This window comes from Poeciliopsis prolifica, unplaced genomic scaffold (genome assembly GCF_027474105.1).
Source record: "Poeciliopsis prolifica strain line A6 unplaced genomic scaffold, Auburn_PproV2 SCAFFOLD129, whole genome shotgun sequence".
Classification (NCBI taxonomy): domain Eukaryota; kingdom Metazoa; phylum Chordata; class Actinopteri; order Cyprinodontiformes; family Poeciliidae; genus Poeciliopsis; species Poeciliopsis prolifica.
Window position 1 is genome coordinate 449,897 of NW_026562504.1, and position 24,558 is coordinate 474,454.

At 38.4% G+C, this 24,558-nt stretch overlaps 1 protein-coding gene and 1 pseudogene across 2 annotated transcripts in view; one reads left to right on the forward strand and one right to left on the reverse strand.

The window, feature by feature from the left end:
• LOC129355297 (protein transport protein Sec24A-like) overlaps window positions 1-1,711 on the reverse strand; it is a 28,279-nt gene extending 26,568 nt beyond the window's left edge. For both annotated transcript variants that reach the window (XM_055024810.1, XM_055024809.1), the window contains exon 1: window positions 1,359-1,711. In XM_055024810.1, coding sequence (XP_054880785.1) covers window positions 1,359-1,419 — 61 coding nt within the window. In that variant the 5' untranslated portion in view covers window positions 1,420-1,711. The remainder of the gene's footprint in view (window positions 1-1,358) is intronic.
• Window positions 1,712-4,342: 2,631 nt separating this feature from the next.
• On the forward strand, window positions 4,343-15,335 carry LOC129355302 (GTP-binding protein SAR1b-like; annotated as a pseudogene).
• Window positions 15,336-24,558: the final 9,223 nt, after the last annotated feature.

Sequence of the window (24,558 nt, forward strand, 5' to 3'; positions counted from 1 at the left end):
CCATATTGCCAAAATTGCATCCCCTGCTAACTCTGAAAAATAATGAGTTAAGAGTGAAATATTTTTTCTACATGACCAGAGTAGTTCTTTGAACTACAGGTATTAGTTTAATATCATTCTGAAAATATTTGATGAAAATAGAGGGGATGCAATTTTTGGCAAGCTGAAAATCCATATTGCCAAATATTGCATCCCCTGCTAACTCTGAGAAATAAAGAGTTAAGAGTGAAACAACTTTTCTACATAACCAGAGTAGTTCTATGAAACTACTGGTATGAGTTTCACCTCAATTGGATCATATTTGATAAAAATAGAGGGGATACAATTTTTGGCAAGCTAAAAATCCATATTGCCAAAAATTGCATCCCCTGCTAACTTGGATAAATAACGAGTTAAGAGTGAAATAACCTTTTCTACATGACCAGAGTAGTTCTATGAACTACTGGAATTAATTTAATATCATTTCGAAAATATTTCATGAAAACAGGGGGGGATGCAAATTTTGGCAAGCTAGAAATCCATTTTGCCAAAAGTTGCACCCCCTGCTAACTCTGAGAAATAAAGAGTTAAGAGTGAAATAACTTGTCCTACATGACCAGAGTAGTTGTAAGAACTGCTGGTATGAGTTTCACCTCAATTGGATCATATTTGATGAAAAACAGGGGGGATGCAAATTTTGGCAAGCTAGAAATCCATATTGCCAAAAATTGCATCCCTGCTAACTTGGAAATTACATTTTTTCTACATAATGACACTTGTTCCCTGAGTTACCACTATAAGTTTCATATGAACAGGACAATAGACAGGGGATGCAAATATTAGCAGGCTCAGAAATGAAAATGCATCTCCCCTACATTAATACACTAGACAGCTAAGCGTAATATAAAATGTTCTACGTAATTGGGATTGGGCCTCGGTTTTGTAAAGTTTTAAGCTATTATGGTGTTAAAAGAAAAATCTTGGAATTTCAAAGCAGCTGCGGAGAACTTGTTCATCAGACACTGAAGAACGTTCGACAAATGCTCAGTAAACGTGAAAAAAATCAGTGTTTATTTCAATTAATTTGCGAAATAAAACCCACAATTTTAGCGCTTACATGATTAAGAAACGTGATAATGTTACCAATATTTTTAAAAGTTTCCCTCTTCGGTCGGATTTCAGCCCGTTTACTCGTCAATATGCGAGAGTTTAGAGCGATGCGCGCTCCCCGCGACAGGATGCAATTCTCGGCAGGCATGCATTTCTCGGCATAACAACTGGTAACCTCAGTCCGGACCGTCTCCTGACTCCGGCTAACAGCGTTAGCTCACATGCTACAGCCAAACGAACCGCCTGCCACACGTTAAAAAGTTACTCACCGTTCGTGTACGTCTGTCCCGTCCCGGTCCCGTTCTGGGAGTTGAACCCGGCGGTTGACATGTTGAACAGACACCAGAATCTAATTCGGAGGTTCTCGGGTGACTGCTCTGAAAGCTAGCTGGCTAGCGCTGCCCGTCGCGGTAAACGCTCAGCCCTGTGGCTCTGACGGTGAAAGCTCACAGAAAGGAGCGAAGTCCGAGGCGGAAGTAATCTGCTGACTTAAAGCTGTTGATTGGGCGATATTTCACTGTCACTAAACCATGATTAGTACCCCAAGACCCGGTTCGACAACCCACAGGTTGGTCAACGACGGGCCTGCTCAGAGTAAATCTTCTCCCCTTTCACCGGAAGTTGGGATCACCCAGCGGATCAACGTAAAAAATGGTTGGGCATGCGCAGTATGTACACGTGGCATTTCCTCCTGTGCACAGGATTTTTTCAGAGTACCAGAAACAAAACGGACTGAGATTTCACTACATCAAACATCCATCCAAAACCTCAGGCCAGCTTCATAACCCTCATATATCAAGACTCAAAAACAGTTTACACCCTGAACTCTGACAAGCACCAATTATATTGAGGTCATGTGTGCATGGCTGTATACATAAAGTTAACTGATTTAATACTGTACATAACACCATATTTATGTTTATGTTGTATATACTTCTTACAATGTTTGCACTGTTTTGGAGCTGGCTTTGATCCCATAGTACATGTGTACAGTGGAAAACACATGGAAAGCCCGGCGTCTTTCTGCATGGAGTTTGCATGTTCTCCCTGTGCATGGTGGGTTCTTTCTGGGTACTCCTGCTTCCTCCCACAGTCAAAAGCATGACTGTTAATTGGTCTTCCTAAATTCTCCTTCTGTGTGTCCATGGTTGTTTGTCCTGTCTGTCTCTGTGATACACTGGCGACCTGTCCAGGTGACCCTGCCTTTCGCCCAAAACGTTGGCTGGAGCGGCAGCAGCACCCCTCATGACCCTGCTCGGTCAAAGGCGTATAGAAAATAGATGGATGGATGGATGGATGGATGGATGGATGGATGGATGGATGGATGGATGGATGGATGGATGGATGGATGGATGGATGGATGAAACTTGATGACTTTGGGCAGGAAGGCTCTCCTGTAGCTGTTTGTGTTACAGTGCATCTGAAGAGACCTCCGACTGAAGACACTGTTATTATAAAGCAGTTTTCGAGAATGTTTTTTTTTCAAGAAGTGATGTATTTCATAGACGTTTAAGAGATATAAATAATCTTTAAAAAAATAAACGCAATTAACCAAATGTAACAAATAAAATAATATAATTGTTATTTTTCAATTAATTATGAAATGTTATTAAATAAAGTAAATATATAACAATGGATCAACCACTTTTCAACAGACATGTACAGACAGTGCAAAAGGTTGCATCGACTGCATAATATGTATTAAAAACACATTTAAATAACAACAAAAACAGGTCAAACAAGAAATTAAATGCAAAAGAACAAAAACACCACAACAAAAGAGAAAGGCATTGCTTTGTGTGCATGTTCTGTCCTGCTAACTGAGGCAAACAATGTGTTGGATCTGTCATCACTGCTGGACAAATAAAGGGAAAATGAAAAATTCCTCCTATTGCATGAGTGATTCTTGAAGAGGCAAAGTTTATAATGGGTGTGGAAAACCAGGGAAATAGTGAATATTATGAAAATAAAATAACACAAGTTAGTGCCAGATATCTTTATTAAAATCAAGTAGAGGGCCACGTCAATGCAAAGATTTCTTAAGGGGTTGTGGGAACAATCAGTCTTTGCTTTTGGTGTTATTGATTAAAGAAAGTTAAATCCATTTCAGTCAGCAGCAAACGTCAGAATTATAGAACCTATATTGGATTTCCCAAATCAGAGTACCATTCCAACAATTCATATTAATTTCGCATTGGTGACATTAAAAAGTAAGAGTTAGTAGACAATTCAACAACTTAAAAAATATTTTCTATTGTTTTAGTTTCTTGTTTTGTTCAGTAACACATATATTATTGTTCTAATCTATTATAATACCACTCAATTATTTTTCCCTGTTTGGCAGCAAAAGTAAAATATGAGACAAAAGAATTAGAGCAAGAAGCTGTATATTCATAATTTTGTTGTTATTCTCAAAAAATGCTAACAATTATAAGCCATTTCTACACTGAAGATATTTTCTCACCTGCGTTAAATAGTTCCTCTTTTATGATGATCTCCAGAAATGAAAATGTTAATTATTAAAACAAAAATATTGCTTCCTATTAATAAGTTCTCAGTTTTTCATCTGCTTCATTCTCAGAACTGTTTGTTTTTTTTCTGCACACTTCTCACTGTTTCACCAGAGTTTTGATGTAGTCCTCACCTCATATAAATAGCAGAATAAGGCATTAAGAATTTTGTATTTCCCATCCATTAGTTTAAAAAAAATCTGCTTAAATAAAATACTTATTGTATTTGTTTTTCATTTATTTTATTAATTCAAGTTGTTTTATTTAGTTATAATTTCTGTTTTTTATTTGTTTGTTTTATTTAATTTTATATGTATTTTGATTAATTCTAATTAGTTTATTTATTTATTTTTATATTTTCTTGCTCCTTTCTTTGTTTTCTTTATTTCAATGTAATGACTATAAAATCATTAAAATCGTACAAATGTTACCCACCATATATTTTATTAAGCTTTTTAAATACAAAAGTTTCCCTTCTTGCTTAAATACAAGCTTAACCTTTTTAAAAAAATATATAATACTGTACTGGTAGCTAAACTAAACTAAACTAAACTAAACTAAACTAAACTAACTAAACTAAACTAAACTAAACTAAACTAAACTAAATATACCTATGCATTTAAAAAATGGATCGATATGAATTTTTGCATTATGTGAAGATTTAATGAGAATATCGGAACGTTTGGGTGTTGGTTTACCACAGTTCGCCTGCCGGAAGGCTGACGGTGAGACACCAGCAGGAAGCGGCTTGGGAGTAGCAGGACAGCCATTGCAGTGTCGTGGCTCAGTAACAAAATACGAAAGGGCTGAGGAAGACCTGGCAGCCGCTCGCCCTGTTCCCTTTGACCGACAGATTAATTTACATGACTGTTAGAGCATAGGCACTTGGTAAATAAATCTACATCTAAGCAACCGGTAAGTCGTTTTGATCATATTTCACAACAAAAACGGAGGTGAGCAGTCGGCTTTTTTAGCTTGTTTCCCCGGTAGCTAACGATGCTACATTAGCATTCCTCTTTTGCTTCGATTGAGCTTTTTTAAACATGTTATGAACTACCCATGTATTATTCTTAGCATAATAGCAGTTTTTAGTAATATTACATCGAGAAACACTATTGTTACCCCAAAACCTGCTTCGTTTAGGCAACCAGATAACTATTTGTCTAGCTAACTGCTAATTAGCTAGCCCGCTAGTAGCAACTCGGAACGACGTCCCCTACTGAATATGACACGTAGCTCGTTCTCAGGTCGTTAACTGATGTTGATCTAAAATATTTGTTTCCCATCATTTCAAATTAAACAAGAGCTATGACATTGTATTCTTTTTGAAATATGATATAGGCCCGATCTCACGTATCGTAAAATGTCGCTTCTTCTCATTTTAATGTTATGAAACCTTTTGAAGTGTGACAGCCCACAGCAGGTTTCACACGATCCCAGAGTAGCTGGTGGTTTTTATTTTGTTAGCAGAGACTGTTAACATTTACAAAGACTGGCTAACGTTAACATTGTTGTATAAAGTTAGGGGAGAAATATAATAACGCATGTTGATTAAATGTAGGAACAACAGATAATAATGCAAACACACTTCTAAAAAGTTGTATTTTTTGGTAGGATGGCATTGTAAAATTTTGTAATAAAATTTTTGATATTACACTGGCCTTCATAGTTTGTTATAATAGTAAACAACTGATCAAGTCCCTTAAAAGTATTTAATTTTTAAACCTAAACTGTGAAAATATTTGTATTCTCTGGTGATAATAATGTTATCATTAGGAGTTACAGCTAACCCCTGCTTTTCTTAATCTAATCAAGGTTTTTGATATTTGTTTGATTTACATTTAGGCTAAACTGAAAACTGTTGTAACTTTATCCTTTCCATAAAGAAGTAGCATTCGTAATCTCATCAGGTGATACTGGTTGTAATAACTGGGGTCAAAAGGTCAGATGAATTGAACCAACTATCTTTCCAGTATGGATTTCTCATTTCATTTATTTAAATTTACAAAGGCTGTCTGAAATGGGAAATTAATGAGGTGCAAATCTAGAAATAATTGTTGGTGGATATTAATCACATTTTATCAGATCATTATTTATATTAGTGAATAGTTCGACTTTTTCCAAGTTCACAGAAAATATTAACAGAACAATTAGTTCAGAGCCTCAGACCTGTGACACATTTCAGCTTGAGTAAAACGTAAGCAGGATATAGATAAATTGTCTGAGTAGCAGATTAGATTTATACTCTGAGTGAAGCTCTGGAGTTCGATGCTCTTAACTCTAGTTTTAAGAAATGTAGTTTTAAGAAAAGTCTCAACTTTAGTTAGTTTCCCTCTCTGGTGCATCAGACCACATGTCTGACATGCTGGTCTGACACTTGGCTGCTTTTTTTTTGTTTTTGTATTTGTCTGATCTTGACCTTTGCCTACCTTATACTTTAGCCCTGGAGTTGTTTGAACGTTGCATAATTAAGCCTGGAGGTTAGTACTGGCTTACCACGCTGTACGCTGCAGGATCAGTCGCTGATGATGATGATGGGGTTGGAAATCAGCAGTGAGCAATCCTTAACGAAGAAAATTTTAATTTCATAACTTCTTCTGACTTATGGTATTTAGTAACTAGTTACATTTACATAATTTCTTTTAAATGTATTTTTAAGAGTATTTTAACTATGTTAAGTATCTCTACTCTTACTTGAGTAAAATTTAAAAAAATTCTCACTGAATGAAAAACAAACATTTTAACCAAAGATTCACCAGACTCAGACTCACCCCTGCAGTTTCAGAAGTTTTATTGAAAGAAACTGATTTAGAAACATTTTATTTTGCCTGATTTTATAATTTTTTTTATTACTTGTATTTTGGCCCTTAAAATACCAAAATTTCTGCATAACATTATATTTTGGTCCATCTGCTGATGTAATTTCAGGGTTTCCCCAGGGCATTATAAGCCTGGCAACCCGCCAGGATTTACACTAGGCTAAGCGTAGCTTGTTTTAGTTTTTAGGAAAATAATAATAAAGAAATCCCACTTTTTGGTTATTTTTGTCATTATGGATTGCAAGGGTCTCTTTGCTTTGAGCGTTTCATTGGTAGAGAGGATTTATTCCTAAAAGATAAGTCTGTAGTGGATGCATTTAAAGCAGGAGAGCGGACCAATCACACCGTCGCTTTGTCCACTTCGTCAGACAGAGTTAATGTCCGTGGAGATCTGAGAACTCGTCCCATAAACTCCAGCAGCCAAAACAGTTTCTGTGGCTCTTAAACTCATACAGAAACATCTGAGCTACTAAAGCCACATTAGCAGCTTTACATTAAATCTCCGTTTGTTGCTCATCCTGCAGGGCCGGTCCAAGGCTGCATGAGGCCTGGAGCAGAATCTGACCTACGGGCCCCTCTTGCTGCTAAAACCATCAGAACCTCGAACAACTTCAGTTTTTAAAATCTTTTCATGTTGAAACACTGAATTAGATTTAGCAGCATTGATAAACAAATGTTACATTCATATATCTGTGTTAAAATATTAGCATTTATGGGCCCTGATGGAGCCGCTGACTTCAATTGGATTAAACAGAAGTGTAAATAATTTGATTTGTTGTTTGAAGATATCGTTTCACTGATGCTGTTTTCCCGTAACATATAATTACACAGTAATATTTTCACTTTTCCTCCCTCATCCACCGCCAGGCTGAGCAAGTTTTCTGGGGGAAACCTTGAATTTTTAAATATGAAACGATTTGATTACTTGCTCAGCCCTTGAATAAACTTTACACCAAATAGTTTTTTTACTCTTGAGATATTTGCTGACTGGATACTTTTTACTTCGACTTGAGTAAAATTATTTTGATGTGTTTCTACTTTTACTTGAGTATAGATTTTGGTTACTTTGCCTCCTCTGGTGTTTAGTCACAGACAAAATGAGTAACAAGCTTGTAAAAAGTAGGATAAGGTGATAAGAAACCATAAACTATAAATGAATCATAATGAACTCTTGACTCTACAGTTATAGTGATTTATAAAACTGCCCTTAGTTTGAAGGTTTTTCCAGATTATGCTCTGATTTTAACAAAAATTAATCATGAAGTGAAGAACTGCTTCATTGTTCCAATTAATGTTGCTGCAACAGATTTTTATTGAAGAAACTTTCTTTCTTGTGATTTGTCTCCAAAAAACAGAATTGTATTATTATTATTATTATTAATATGAGATTTTATTAAATTAAAGGTATACTTATTTCTGTCTTTGCTTTTCCATCAGTTTCTATTTTAATTGTAATCTCATTTATAGCTCATTTCTGTAAAATATACATATTGTTTGCATCTTCAGCAGGTTGTTCTCAGAAACAGTTTAAGTGCTGAAACCTTCCTGTATTTATTTTGCGTTTTGGATGAGTTAGCCCCAGGAACTAGGTTCACACAAACGAAACATTTTGCATTTCCTTATTAGTTTTTCCATTAATGACTTCTTCTGTCTTTCGTTTTGTCTTGCAGAATTAAACAGCTCCGGATATGTCATTCCTATTCGATTGGATTTATAGCGGTTTCAATAGCGTACTACAGTTTTTAGGTGAGTGCTGAAGTCCTGGAGATGCAATCACAGCTTTTTATACCGAGAGAAATTCAAGAACAAAAAGAAAATTGCTGAACAGAGCTGGAAGTTTGAGTCAAAGTTTTGGTGAAGCTGCTGGTTGTTGCCATTTCAGTGTCGCTGTATTGATTTGGTTGCTGTGCTAATAATTAATATGCTAATGTACATTTAATGCAGCAAAAGAGAATTAGAAATGAAACATATTTGTTTGTTTGACAAAACCTTTTCAGTAAATTTTGAATTTATTAAATATTTTCCCTAATCGCTGAAATTTAAACCTGGCAGAAAAAAACTATTTTGGGTTAAATATTTGTAACAACTCATACCTTTGGCTAAAAAATTTCCAACATTATTGCAAGTTTTCCTTCTGTAACCAAAACAAAGAGCTTCAGAAATGACAACTATTTAGTTTGATATTTGAAATATTCATTGTTCCGATTTCCAGGAACTCTTAACGGGTTCCTGGGAATCGGTCCAGAGTCTGCTGAGATTTTTACATTTTGACCTCAACATCGAACGGAAGAATGTCAACCTGTCTGTCCAGGAAGTTAATGCAATTAGAGCCACTGGAACAACAACAGATATGATTTGAAACTTACATCTCAGAATCCTGATGGTTTTCCTCCAAATTTGGATCGTTTTAGTTGTTTTTTTTCTTCTTTTGAATTCTGACTTTTTTTCATTAAACTTCTGACTTCAATATTGAGAAATCCTGAGACTAAAGTGAGATTATTTTTTTCCGGTGCCCCTTGCGCTCTGTAATATTAATCTCTTAAAGCAAACGAAGGAAATATTATTTTGAAGCACAAGCTCCTCCCCCATCTGCTTTAGCCTCTAGATTGACGCGAGCGAGCGTTGGCTCTCCTGAAGTGTACCAGTAGGTCTTCTCCCCAGTGCGCTGCTCCAGTTTCAGTCAGAGCGACATGCAGCGATTGTTCCAGTTCTCCCAGTTTGACAGGTTGCTCAGAGCGCTGTGAGTAATGATGACGTTCAGCGGCGCTGACTCAGCCTCCAATCTTATAAATCCTCTGAGTTTCGCTGTGCTGACTCAGCTGAGTGAGGAGTGGCTTCAGTTTGCACCTTTTATCCGGTTTATTCAGCCCAGTTTAGACAAATGTCACTTTTCTCTCATCAAGTCCAGAAGCACAACAGTTTCATAAACGTCACTCACAGCAGTGGAGGAAAGTGTGAAGCAACACACTCATTAGCATGTTTCTTTGTGCTGCACATTTTGCCAACAAGACAGCAGAAAATGCTTCACATGATGCTTTTTTCCCACTTTGCTCTTTTCTCAGTTCTTAGCGACTCGTTCTAAAAATATCAGCTCATTCAGAAATCAGAGCTGCGCTGGACCTGGTGTCTTTATAAAATGGCTTTTATTCAACTTCTATTTTATTTGCAGCATTGCGTATTTGTTTCCATAGTTACATAACAGAAGATAAAGAACTTGATCTGATGTTGTTGAGTTTGCTTTCAGTTCTTTGTCCTTTAAACAATTCAAACAAAAGCAACAAAGAACAGAAACTTTGTCTGTTTTGTAGCATGCACCAGAAATATTTCTACTTAATATTAAAAAAACATTTCTTTTTACTGAATGTTTGGTTAATTTTCTTAGATGCGTATTTGAACTACTTTTATTCATTTATTTACATCTATTGTAATTTCTTGTTTTTTCTTTTTAGACCTTTAAGATTTCAGGATGTAAAAGACAAAGTTTTTTGTTTAGATTTGTTACGACTTAGAAATCTAAGTTTGCTCCTAATTTTAGGACTGTACAAGAAATCGGGCAGTTAGTATTTCTTGGCCTGGACAATGCTGGCAAAACGACACTACTGCACATGCTCAAAGATGACAGACTGGGACAGCATGTGCCAACTTTACACCCCAGTGAGTTGTTTCCACACATACAACAACTTAGAAACATCATGCAGCAGTTTGTAAGTCTGGGTTTTTGGTTTCTTTCCTCAGCATCAGAGGAGCTGACGATTGCTGGCATGACATTCACCACTTTTGACCTTGGAGGCCACGCACAGGGTGTGTAATTCATTTTTTTATATATAGATACACACAGACCTGTTGCAGCATAACATCACATGCACAAGATCCCTTCTGCAGCTTCCTGCTGGAGGGCGAAAAGCTCCTCGCTAATGATGACTAGCATGGGTTTTAGTTGCCAGATTATCAACATAACGCGCTAAATTAAATATGTCAGATATGTAAAAGAAAAATGGACGCAGTGCTTCACTACTAACGGCAACAAGATAACAAGGTCAGAAAAAAAGTTTCAATCAGGAAAAATAGTGAGTCAGAAGGAAGTAGCTCAGTTATGGTAGCTTGACTGTGACAGAATTATCATGTTGATGTGCTGCAGAATCCAGCATTGAGCACATGATCAAAATTTCCTTTTGTAAACTATAACCAGTAGTGGGTCTGTACATATATTGAAATTTTCTTTATTTTCATCTTCAGTTTATTGACAAGTGGGTTATTTTTGCCTCTGCAGCCCGGAGAGTGTGGAAAACCTACCTCCCTGCCATTAACGGGATCGTCTTCATCGTGGATTGTGCAGACCTTCAGAGAATGGGTGAATCTAAAGCAGAACTTGATGTGAGTGTCGGCTGCTTTAGTGATGGAATAGTTTGTGACAGAAAGATGAATTTTTCAGGTTTGTCGTTTTGGTTTGGGAAATTTCTGCACATGTGACACAAAGTCTCTGTCCAGCACAGAGGTCAATCTGGGGATGAAAACATTCAGCTTTCTGCCATTTCTGAGCTCTTTGCCAGTCGAGGAGTTTGATTCTGCATATGTAAATACAGGAACTGCATCACCAATAGCAATAAGTTTCATAAATCATCAAACTTTCTGCTTTTCTGTGGTTTTCCTTTGAATTATTTTGTCAAAAACTGGGACAGAATTTGGATAAAGGTAATATGCATCTATAAAATATTTTAACAACATATTTACAAAAACTAGAGAAACATTAGTAAAAACACTGTTGGATTTCTACTAGATTTTACAGATTAAATATGTAGGATGCTTTTTGCTCGGATTGGCTTTTAATCTGACATACTGTTTCAGTGATGATCTATAATTATAGCTCTTTCTTATCCACTTTTCTAGGCGCTAATGACAGACGAGACCATCGGAAATGTGCCTATCTTAATCCTTGGCAACAAAATTGACAGGTCTGAAGCTGTGAGCGAGGAGAAGCTGCGCGAATGTTTTGGATTATACGGCCAGACGACAGGCAAGGTGAGGAACGGAGCAAACGGTCTGCCTTATGGTCACAGAAACAAATAAAAAGCTAAAATAACTCAAAGACTGACGTGAAAAAAAGAGGAACAAAATCATCTGTCTTTTTTACAGTCTGGAAATGGTTTTGAAAACACAATTTGGACTCAGATTTTTCAATATGGAAATTTGAGAATGGAAAAAGTCATATCAGATTTAAACTTTCGATTGGACTCCATTTGTTGTTGAACCTCTTTCATCCAGCATCAGCTGATAATCAGGAAATCACAGCCAATCAGCTCTCAGTTGTTTCCTGAATACCTGCCTGGTGAGTTATAGACCAATAGATGGAGTGAATTTACAAAAATATTCATATTAAATATCAACAACTTCTTATGAACAAACCTCTTCAGCTCTTTAACAAAGCTGGTATTGATCAACTAAGTAAAACAAATAATAAAACTGCTGAACTAAAAGTGTCAAAATGTTTAATATTACACTGATATTTTTTGTGTTTATGATGTAAAGCACTTTGAAATGCCTTGCTGCTGAAATGTGCTCTACAAATAAAATTTGATTTGATTCTGATTTAATGTTTCAGGTATTTGAGACCAAATGAACTTTAAAACTGCAAAGATCAGTTTGCGTTCAGTCTACAATGAAAAGAAAAAAAAAATAAAACATTGTTTTAATAATTAATTGGATTAATCACGATGAATCAATTATTGAAAGAATGATTTTATAAATGATTTAATATTCTGATAATTAGCTAATCAGACATGAAATTAAACCAAAACTGTAGAAAGTGTAACTAACGCCGCAGTGAAAGCATAACCCAGCGCGGCTGATTTTCTACCTGATGACTCATTTGTCTGATTATATGAAAACATTAAAATTCACCTACAGAAACATGAATACAGAATCAGAACTAACCTGTCTCAATAATCAGCAAAGAAAACGATTTGGGGTTTAGTTACTTTACTTTGTCTGGAAATGTGTTTGAACTCCTCATTTAGCAAAGTTTCATCTGGTTTAAATTAAGTAAAAAACCCAACAAACTGTTAGGCACCTTTTGGTTGCCAATGATTAATTGATTAATCCAAAACTAATCAACAGATCAGCCCTGCGCTGTATTGAATGAACTTTTCAAATCATGAAGGAAAGCTGCTGTTTGGTTTAGGAATAAAATGTTTTATTTAAAGCTGGAGATTCACTGACTGCAGTTTTCTGGACAATCATCAATTTAAAAGCCTGACCTGCTGATCCATTTTTGACCGATATTGATGTTTTTAAGTTTTTTTTGTCTGAAATATTGCTAAATGTAGAGTGACTGAGTTGGTCACAGTGGGGCGACTGCAGCCCTGAGCGGGCCGGCCTGCCAGTCTGACCTTTAGACCTTTGCTGAGTTAGAAAAGATCGGCTCCACATCGGTTCTCAGCCGATCTATAATGAATATAGAATCAGGAAATCAGCTCCAGTAAATCTGTACACCTTCATTAATACTACATAAATTAGTGTTTTTATAGTAGGTGTATAACTCTCCATCCTCTCCTGCTTCACGCTGATATTGGATAAAAACCTTTCTGGTCTCCAGGGCAGCGTCCCCATGAAGGAGCTGAACACGAGACCACTGGAGGTTTTCATGTGCAGCGTGTTGAAGAGGCAGGGCTACGGCGAGGGCTTCCGCTGGCTGTCCCAGTACATCGACTAAACCAGGCCCGCCTCCCACTACGCCATCGGCGAGGGGCGCCAAAACCAGCCCATCCAGACGCCCGCCATCATCATCCTCTGAGCCCCGTTCGGTTAATCAAGTCTGCCTTCGCCTCCAGAGAAACCAGTACGACTCGACCCCAATAGACTTTTATTGGTCGAACATTTGGTTCACACACACTCACTCACTCTCATCATCATCATCATCATCTCTTTACTTTGTTTCATTTTTCCAAGAGAGAGGGGTTCACGTTGAAATGGTTGAATCTTTTCTACACCGTGTCTGTCGTTTGCTGTCCTCCTCTTCCGATACACTCAGAAGTTTAAATCTGTTTGATTCTGTTGCTAAATAAACTTCTTCCTTCCCCCAAACTCAGAGACAGCCACACAGCAGTACACTTTTTTAACAGATAAATTCATTCCACCTTGTATTTAACCAGTTTTTTTTTTGTTGCTTTCTTTAACATGGTTTGAGTAAATTTAAAAATTGCCCTCACCATCACACATTTGGCTGTTTCCCGTGTATTTGAATGGAGCAGTGCGTTTATCTTAGTGTATCATAAATTAGACCCATATCTCTTTCTGTCCAGCCTCTCAGCAGGCTCCCTTTTAAAACTGGAGCCAACTTCTTTTTGTTTTGAAATAGAATATGATACTGGCTATAACTCTTGATAAAATTATGTAGATATCACAATGTTCAGCTGACGCAAAGATAGATATTTAAAGGAATCAAATTGGCTGACTGTAACACGCCATAAAGAGATGAGGAAGGAATAAAGAGACGCTGGTTCAAATTAGGCAATATTAGAAGCAAGTGAGACGTTTGGACAGGGTGAATTTGGTGAAAACAGCGGAGACAGGTAGACAGGCCTAGGACACCTCCGACAAAGGGACCATATTAAATATAAATATATGAAATGTACACAAACACCGTACATGGATTTTCTATTTCTGAATGGCAACCTTTGAAATATGTGCATTAACAGGAACTATTATGCATGCCTTGTTCTTTTGATTATTTTTAAGAACTATTATTAACTCTGTACGAGGGAACACAATGCCAAAATTACCAACTAGAGATGATTGTCATGTTTTTGTTTTTTTAAGGAAACAATGTGCATAATATACTTTAATCTGTCCCTGTCCCTTTGTGTCTCTTTCATCCCTCATGAATAAGTAATGAGATGTTCCAACATGAATGGGACCTGCTGTTGTTTGCATCATTACAAAATGTAATAAATGTTTGCAATGAATAATCGGATCATTCAATCTAATTTTATTTGTGCAGTGCTCAGCAACATGAAGTGGTTTTCAGGAATAAAATGTATGTATTTACATAAATTGTCAATATTAATATGGTTGTCAACACAAATGTGGAAAAAAAGATATTTTTATCCTGTGTTTACTAAAAAAATATCCAAAATATTTCTGAAATTTATGGAAAAAATCTGGCAAAAAATATGATAAAGTAAAAAAGTGTAATACAGGAAATAGGTTGTGTTTTTTCACCACAAATTTTCATATTTAACAGAACCTGAGTAAAGACATAATTTATATCTGAATTCAGCCAGATGGGGTTCTGTATTGGCCTAGTCAAAGTCGTGGTTTGAAACTACTTAGGCTGTGGCATGAGGAAGGCTTGGAAACATAATTTCACTTTGTTTTGGGTATCTTTTCTCACAAGTAAGTAACGTTTTTGTTTGTTCAATTTAGCTTTATGAAATATTTAAAAAAGACAAAAACAGAATAAAAGTAAATAAAAATACAAAATTTGTTGTTTTTTTTTAGCTCAAATTCAAAAAGGTAAAAAAGCCTGGAGGGAAAGTGGGACCATTAAGGTCTTTGTAAAGGTAAATTAAACATTAAATGTTTGTATCTGTGTCCATCCTACATTTCAGCCTATTTGAAAAAGTAGCAATAAGTTCAAACTTTGCATCTTGTTTCTATATTAAAATATATTTTCAGTTCCTTGTGTCTTCATTCCACTGAAAAAATGTAATTAAAATAAAGATTTAACATTCCTGCCAGTAAGGTGTCAAAATGTCAAACTGTCCTGTTAATCAACAGCTTGCAAAATTTGGTTTAATTTTGTCGATCATTAAAGTAAATTTACAATTTACTCTCCAGACAGAAAACTTTTGTGTGATTTGAATTTTCTAAATGTAAAATGGAGCAAAAGATGAGTAATAAAGATGATCTGGTTGTGTCATTTCATGTCCTGTTGCTTTCTTAGAAAATAATCTTGATTTAAAACTGAAACGTGAAACATCTGTCCGACTGGACTCGACTTCATTGTTCTGACAGAATGAATGGAGACTTTTAATAAGTTCATTACACAATTATTAATAAGCTATGTAGGAGTGGAGGACTGGAGGAGCAGTATAAGTTATATATGTTAAATTTCACTGTTTCTCTGAGGGCCGGTTGCTTCCTGCATGTTTTAGTTTTTCCTGTTTTAACGCGCCTGGATCAAATGGCGGCTCCATTTGATCCAGAGAAGAACTTTGACATTCTGGAAGGTTGCCACTGCCACCAAGGACTAAAACATGCAGGATGCTACCGGCCCTCCAGGGCCCCCCACAGTGGGGACCCCTGCAGCAAAAACTGCATTAGAGATAAATTGTTGTTCTGACTACAATGTACATTTTCAAAGCTTTAAAACGTGTCTTCAGTCTTACATCATAACAAAATGTAAATCAATGTCACTGTTTGCCTAAATGATTCTACAAGTATGTTGGGAGTAAACATAGTGCTATTTCCACTGGCTTTATTACGGTTTGAGATGCGCACTGGATTTTGCAGTTGGCAAGTTTTACTGGAAATTGTCATGTCCAACAGCGCCATGTTTGTCATTTATGAGCGTGATGCGCATGCGCAGCTTCCACGTTAATTGTTTGAAAGACAGAAGCGGCGCGGCATTCATGAACTCTGGAACCCGGATGTAAAAACGAGCTTTCTGTCCTCTGAGACACCGCATCGTTTCTGATGCTCAGACTAAATCTCTCCAAAAACTGCTGAATCCACCTGCAATGAGCCCGCGGTCCCCGGGGCCCAATGAGCCTTAACTCACCTGCTGACGGTCGGCGCGAGGCGGCGGAGCAGCGCCATGTTGGAGGAGCGCCATGTTGGGAGGAGCGCCATGTTGGGAGCAGCGCCATGTTGGGAGGAGCGCCATGTTGGGAGGAGCGCCATGTTGGGAGCAGCGCGTGGGAGGAGGAGGTTGGAGCAGCGCCATGTTGGGAGGGAGCGCCATGTTGGGAGCAGCGCCATGTTGGGAGGAGCGCCATGTTGGGTAGCGCGCCATGTTGGGAGGAGGCCATGTTGGGAGCAGCGCCATGTTGGGAGGAGCAGCCATTGGGAGCAGCGCCATGTTGGGAGGAGCGCCATGTTGGGAGGAGCGCCATGTTGGGAGCAGCGCCATGTTGGGAGCAGCGCCATGTTACTCGGTAGTAAGTTCTTCTTTGGACTCCTTATTTGAGGGTTTTGTTTTGTTCTGGTTAAGTTACAGCAGTCGTCTTTGTGGATGAACAGGACAGCAGAGGAAGAGCAAGCCGACCTGGGTGACCCTGGACCGGAGAGGGACCCTGGAGCGGAGAGGGACCCTGGGCCTGAGAGGGACCCTGGAGCCGGAGAGGGACCCCAGGAGCCGGGAGAGGGACCCCTGGAGCCGGAGAGGGGCCTGACAGTCAGGATCGCTTCATGCGGCCCCTGGGATCCGCCCGACCCGTCAAAGGTTTGTTAAGTCAAGCAGCTGCCCGATGGCGGGTCCAGAAGACATCTCAGAGTCGGAGCTGCTGTGGGTTTGATGCTAGCTGCTGATGCTAGCTGCTGATGCTAACGCTGTTGAAGGCCAACGCCAGGCCTGATGCCTGGGAAGGATTCTGCTGTTTAACCTTGTTGTGGTCATGTTGACCTGTGGAGGTTCAGGTGTAATTGGCATGTTGGAATCTGAAGTTCATGGTTGAAAATCGGTTTTGCCGTAAAAGAAAGATGGCTGCCAAAGTACTGGCGAATACAGTATAGAGGCTGCAGGAAGTCACTGAGTTCAGTCCAGTAAATATCACCATAATACTCCTTGATACCATACCTCTACATTATTGGTGGCGAGTCAATGTGGCCATATAACACAGCTGCATCAGCTATTTGTCTTTTAGATGAAAACTGGATGTCTGGGTGGAAAATTAGGTCTTCCACATTTCAATACACATACCATTATTTTTTGTTTGCATTTAAAATTTAATTTAAAACCTAATTAAGTATTTCAGAAAGAGGGTTCATACTTTAATAATTTAACTCAAACAAATTTCATTTACGTCCAACAACTTAAACGTGACAACTGCTTGTCTTGGCGTCAAACGCGTGGCCTCATGCGATTTCATTTCTTCTGGACAACTGTAATCAATGGAGAGATCTGCTGGAGGTCAGAGGTCACAGAGGTAATGTCAACTGTTTAATCCACCCTCTTTTTCAGGTTTTCACAATGGCACTGGACTCTGAACAGTGTGAAATGTGGTTTGCTACTTCCTGTAGACAATCCTCAAGACTTTGAGGTCAGTGGACGATTTCAAAAAAATTGGCAAGTCTGCCACAACAGCAGACTGCATGAAGGCATTACTTACAGCGTTCACTCCTCCTGACCAGCAGGGGGCTACAGCTACATGTTCATGTTGAGTCATGAGCATGTAGCTTATGGAATTACATCAATTCCTCATACGGAGCATGCATGTAGCCACAGTGGAGAGGAAGAACTCTCCTCTAACAGGAAAAACCTCCAGCAGAACCAGAACCGGGCTCAGAACCAGCAGCCATTTGAAATGACCGCAGAGAAGGAGCCGAGGAGACAGAGCCGAGGAGAAGGAGCCGAGGAGAAGGAGCCGAGGAGACGGAGCCGAGGAGACGGAGCCGAGACACAACAGGTCAGCTGGTCAGGAGAACTTTCTACATTCATGGAGTAAAGAGTTAACAGCAGGAGAAGGAGACCGGCTCGGTGATGGCAGCATCATGCCGGCTGGTGTCCTTCTCCAGGAAGGAAGCAGCCAATCAGAACCAGACCAGGTGGAGCGGCTGGAGAGGAAATGGTTGGTACCAATACGATCATTGGTATAAACTGGTTATGCATTTAACTTCCCTTTGTGATCAAAGTATTTTTGCATTGTGCTATTACTCATTGTCCTGTTTGACCCCAAATGTAATAAAACTTTTTAATTCTTATGTCAGTCTGTAATGAAAGGAACCTGAAACCAAGCTGAAGGCCATTTCCACCAGTTAATATTGTCAGGTCTTTCTTTAGCATCTCTGTTCTAACACCAGCGCCACCTCAGGCCATCTCCCAGATCAGTTAAACTGTTTCTGGCTTCATGTTGCCGCCTCATTGTGGTGGAGGGATCCCAGAGATCCTAGGAACCGTCTGCGACATGTTGCTCCTGTGTTCCTGCTTCGAACTCGTGGTGTAGAATGAAGTCGGGTTTTCTCCAGCGTTTCACCAGCCTGGTGGGCCACCAGGCTTCATTTGTCCCCACCAGGCTTATCTTGGTATATTTTAAATGGGGATTTTTATTCACTCGTTAGCTTCGTAGCGCATTGAACTGGCTGGGTTATGGACAGACGGTGGCGTTCCTTCGGCTGCTGTTGGCTTCATGCTGTTATTTCTGCTCCTCCGACTTTTGTAACTGAACATTTTGTAACCTAAACGCACAGCGGGCCGCTGAAGGCCAGTGCAGCTGCTCCATGAGTCTGGACTCATTCCCTGTTTCACTTTAGTTGATTTCTCTAAATATTAAATAAATCACTAATAAATGAAAACCATGATCTGGTTGGACTGGTATTTCTGTTGCTCTTTTAGAAAACGTAGATTTGAAACTCTGAAATTGGTGAAAACATCTGTTAGTGCTACATTTAGAAGAAACTAAAGCATCCTGGTTAATTTATACATTTTGAGTTTATTTCTAACTGAGCTGGTTTAAACTGAAATTGCATAACAATGTTGTGTAACGCTGTTGGCATGTGCAGTGCTCAACTCTGCCACTAGGTGGTGCTCAGAACATGTTTATATCATTTTCCATAGAGATGACGTAAATCCTCTTTAGTACAAATAAGGCTGATTCTGCTGTGGTCTGGGTATATGGACCGTTACCAGGTTGGTTTTTTAATTATAATAGTTACTCAAACTGGACAAAATTCTTCCTGATAATTCAGGTTAACCCTCCCCTGAGCGTGCAGTGCTAAATGTTAGTTATGTAATATCTTTTTTTTTTCTTAAGATTTACTAAATGCATCATTTCAAGAGTAGTTGACTCTTAAATGTCTCTCCAGCCCAACAAACTAAACGGAGTGCAAAGTTCATGCTCAACATAATGTCCATAATCCAGTGATTATGAACTTTGCACATAAAAACTCGTTTGTTTCATGGAGCGACCTGGCCTCCATGAAACCAGGAGCGCCCTCTGCTGGACACAGCAGCTCAGTGGAAATCTCAACCCTTGCAGCGTTAGATTTAATTTCTCCCCAAAAACCTGGAGACAGAGGGGAGGGCATCCAAAAATATTAGTTGAACTAATTCAGTATTACTGAAGTAAAGTGACTTGAGTGAAAAAGTATTTGGTAAAAGGTTGACTCAAGTCCTAAGTGACTGATCAAATTATCAATCATTTAATATTTGAAAATTACATCAGATGGAAAGTTTAGTGAATAAATTTAAGGAACAAAATGACAATTTTTATATAAATAACAAAATCAAGCCAAATAAAATGTTGCCAAATCAGTTTCTTTCAATGAAAAGTTGAAGTTTAACAGAAGCTGCAGGTGTGAGTTCTATTTCTGGTTAAAACATGTTTGTTTTTCATTCAGTGGGAAGAAAATCCAGAAATTTTACTCAAATAAGAGGAAAAATACTTTATAATTTGTAAAAGTAAAAAGTACAGCATAGTAAAAATGCTGCTAAACATACATATTTAAAAAGTTACCCAAGTAAATGTAATAAATATAACTAGTTAATACCCAACTCTGCCTGAGCTGGCATTAAAGGGGCTTTTCTATTTAGTTTTTTTCTGTATTCTTTTAATCACTCATAACTTTGTGTTTTCAGAAAGAATAAAACCAAATCAGTTGTTTGTGAAAACCGAACAAACGGTTCTCTGAAGCAGAAAGGCAGCTCAGCTTCATAAACAAAACAGGAAATATTTGGTTTGTCACTTTGCTTCGTCAGCTCAGAGGAACCAGATCTGCTCTCAGATAAGAGCAAATTTGGCCTCGATTAAATCCTCCTGAGAATCGGATCTTGCTGTGCATCTCAAGCCTGCCACTGCCTTCATTTCTGTTTAACCTTCTTCTCTCAACTGATCGTTGAAACTCGAGTGCATCTTAAAGTTTCTGTTTATATTGAAACCTGGCATTGTGTTTAAGTTTATTACAGACTGTAAAAAAGATGAAAAAAATAATTTCAAGATGGGCAGTAAATTATGCAAATATAGTGAGAAAAGCATAGCTATATAATGCATGCTACTCTGCTTCTGACTTTAGAAATGCATTTTTCCTTAGAATTTAGATTTTAACCTCAGAATTGCTGGAAATTTGAATTCTAATTTTAAGTCCAATTTCTAAAGAAATAAACAAAATTTTGACTTGACTGCAGTATTACCCGATATAAACTGTTTATTTCCCCTGCAGGGTTTTTATGGTTGTTGGTTGACAGGAAAGGGGGAAGACATTAGTAGCAAGTTTTTCAAAGTGTTGAGTTATTTTAAGATTCAGAGAATCTGGAATTAGGAAGATTTAAAAAAAAGCTGTTCGGCTTAAACCTTGTGACAATGTCCCCAGAATAAGAGATCTCAGAGAAATAAAACTTCATATTTGGCTACTTTAAATTAAATAAATCTACTTTCATTTCAAGATAAGTTTTTACTCCAGCTCTGTTATTTGGTGTAACTTGTGCAACAGCATCAGATTTGAGAGAACTTAAAAAATGTTAATGCAATGTTTATCATCTAAAACTGCATGATATCATCTCACATTTTAGTCTGAAGGAACATTTTCTGATTCCTCTGGATGAAGTGAAGAAACATCTCACCACCAGGGGGCAGCACAGGAAGGCACCTGACTTTACTGCCATCATTTAAAAAAGGTAAATGATCAAAATATTAGTGTTTTATATTAGAAATGTATTGGTTTTTCTGAAGAAACAAAGTAAAACAAACATTTTGTTTGATGCTCAGAGTAACAAAATGTGATTAATGCTCATCCTAATATGAGGATTTTATTTGATCAACTCTGTATATTAATGTTTCATGTAGAGTCTGGATTAATGAAAACATCTGATCTGAAAAGACACTGAACAGAAAATAAGCCCAAACTGTTTATAATAAAAACTATAAAAGTAAAATGTTTTTTTCTTATTGAAGTTGTTTATTTGCATAATGTATTTGTAAAATTGTATGACTGCCAATCTTTTATGGGATTAGCCGTCAGAAGAACCGATGGCTATAATGGTGGTTATTTTCATCCCGGGAGAAACGGCTGAATAAGTTTTAGACTAAAGAGATTTTTATAAAACCATCATTTTGTAAAAATGCTAAAATATTGGGAAGTGCATGACTGAACATGAGTATTTAGAGCATTCAGCTACAAAATAAAGCGATGATTGATTGGTCCAATGAAACATTATTTTCTGTTTAATTGTTGTGTCCAATGACCTTTCACCTCTCAGTGTGAGGTCATCCTCAGGGGTCGAGCGATTCGGTGTGAATCCCTCAGACATGGAAACAAGCTGGAGTGAAACCAGAGACGGTTGCATCACCTGCACAGATTCATGCAGCTGCTTCCTCACTTCCATTTTTCTCCTATTTAAACTCTTTGCTGTTTTGTTTAAAATGATATTCAAGGCTGTGATGAAGCTGCAGCTGCTCAGGGAGCCGTGACTAAACCTCACATCTTCACAGGCAGCTTCAGGTAACCGCTAATTTAGTTTATGCTCAAAACAAACATCATTGTGTTTTTCACCCACAGTTTGCTGATGTTAGTCATCTTTATCTGCCACATTTGCAGAATCTTTTGTCTAATATTTGAAGCAGCAGCGAGTCGTTTTTTAAAAAGAATAATTCATTAACTCAAAGCCAGCAGATTTGTTTTTGACTGACTCCGTTTCCCTGCAGCATTAAAATCTGAGCCTGATTGACTGAAACGGCACAACAGCAGAGAAATCCACTGGGATCACTGGGACCACTGGAGCTGCTGGATAAAGAGGCGAACATTCAGCTAAATATTATTTATCAGTTAAGCTGACATTTTTATTCCCAGTGACTTCATTTAGAAATTGATGAGACAAGTGTCAGAAAGTTGTTTGTCTTGGTTTCACAGAGCCGAAGATGATCTGAAAGACAAAACTGGAGGAAATAACTCAAAGCAGCAAGTCCAGAATAATTGGAAAGGAGCTTTTTTTAATCAACTTTGATGTCCATCAAGCCGCCACAGAAACGTACAGGCAATAAATCAATAAGCAATAAATGAATTAATCACATGATAAATTAAAATGAGGCGAGCGAGCGTCCACCGGCAGGCGGGGCGGGGTTAGGGCGGGGCGAGGTGAGGGCGGGGTTAAGGCGAGGTGAGGGCGGGGTTAGGTGAGGGCGAGGTGAGGGCGGGGTTAGATGAGGGCGGGGCGAGGTGAGGGCGGCGTTAGGTGAGGGCGGGGCGAGGTGAGGGCGGGGTTAGGTGAGGGCGGGGTTAAGGCGAGGTGAGGGCGGGGTTAGGTGAGGGCGGGGTTAGATGAGGGCGGGGTTAGATGAGGGCGGGGTGGGGGCAGGAAGTAGACAGGAAAATGTAAAAGTATTACTGGGTAATTATGTGTTTGGAAAAACATCGTCAGTGAAAAGATATCTAGTCTTAAAACAAGAAATCAAAAATACTATTAAAATGAACATGAATAATTTGCATTTGAAGTCAACAATTTGAAATCTAATTTTACCTGTTCAACAATAAACTTATCATGCAATAATTAAAATAAAGGATTGAGAGATTTTGTAAGAATGAGTATAAATTTGTATCCCCCAAAATTAAAAAGGGTTTTGCACATTTGCCTTATTAAAAGAAAGGCAGGCAATGTTTTTGGGATAAAAATAATGCACACAGAAATGTGTGTGTATATATATATATATATATATATATATATATAATATATATATATATATATATATATATATATATATATATATATATATATACACACACAAATGTGTGTATGTATATATATATATTATATATATATACACACACAAATGTGTGTGTATGTATATATATATATATATATATATATATATATATATATAAATATATATATATATATATATATATATATATATATATATATATATATATATATATATATATATATAAAAATTCCCTTCTCACCCACCGCGGGTGGTTCTTATCCTCTGAGCTCGGGTCCTCTACCAGAGGCCTGGGAGCTTGAGGGTTCTGCAGTATCTTGGCTGTGCCAAGGACTGCTGCACATTTCTGGACTGAGATGTCTGATGTTGTTCCTGGGATCTGTTGTAGCCACTGCTCCAGTTTGGGGTTACTGCCCCGAGGGCCCCGATGACCACAGGCACCACTGTGGTCTTCACCTTCCAGGCCCTCTCCAGTTCCTCCCTGAGGCCCTGGTATTTCTCCAGTTTCTCCTTTTTCCTGATGTTGCAATCACTTGGTATTGCTACATCAACCACAACGGCTTTCCTCTGATGTTTATCCACTACGACAATGTCTGGTTGGTTCGCCATTACCATTTTGTCTGTCTGGATCTGGAAGTCCCACAGGATCTTAGCTCTGGCGTTCTCCACCACCTTTGGGGGTGTTTCCCACTTTGATCTCGGGGTTTCCAGTCCATATTCTGCACAGATGTTTCTGTACACTATGCCTGCCACTTGGTTATGTCGCTCCATGTACGCTTTCCCTGCCAGTATCTTGCACCCTGCTGTGATGTGCTGGACTGTCTCAGGGGCCTCCTTGCACAACCTACACCTTGGGTCTTGTCTGGTGTGGTAGATCTGGGCCTCTATTGCTCTGGTGTTTTTATATATATATATATATATATATATATATATATATATAAAAATTCCCTTCTCACCCACGGCGGGTGGTTCTTATCCTCTGAGCTCGGGTCCTCTACCAGAGGCCTGGGAGCTTGAGGGTTCTGCGCAGTATCTTGGCTGTGCCAAGGACTGCACATTTCTGGACTGAGATGTCTGATGTTGTTCCTGGGATCTGTTGTAGCCACTGCTCCAGTTTGGGGGTTACTGCCCCGAGGGCCCCGATGACCACAGGCACCACTGTGGTCTTCACCTTCCAGGCCCTCTCCAGTTCCTCCCTGAGGCCCTGGTATTTCTCTAGTTTCTCGTGCTCCTTTTCCTGATGTTGCAATCACTTGGTATTGCTACATCTAC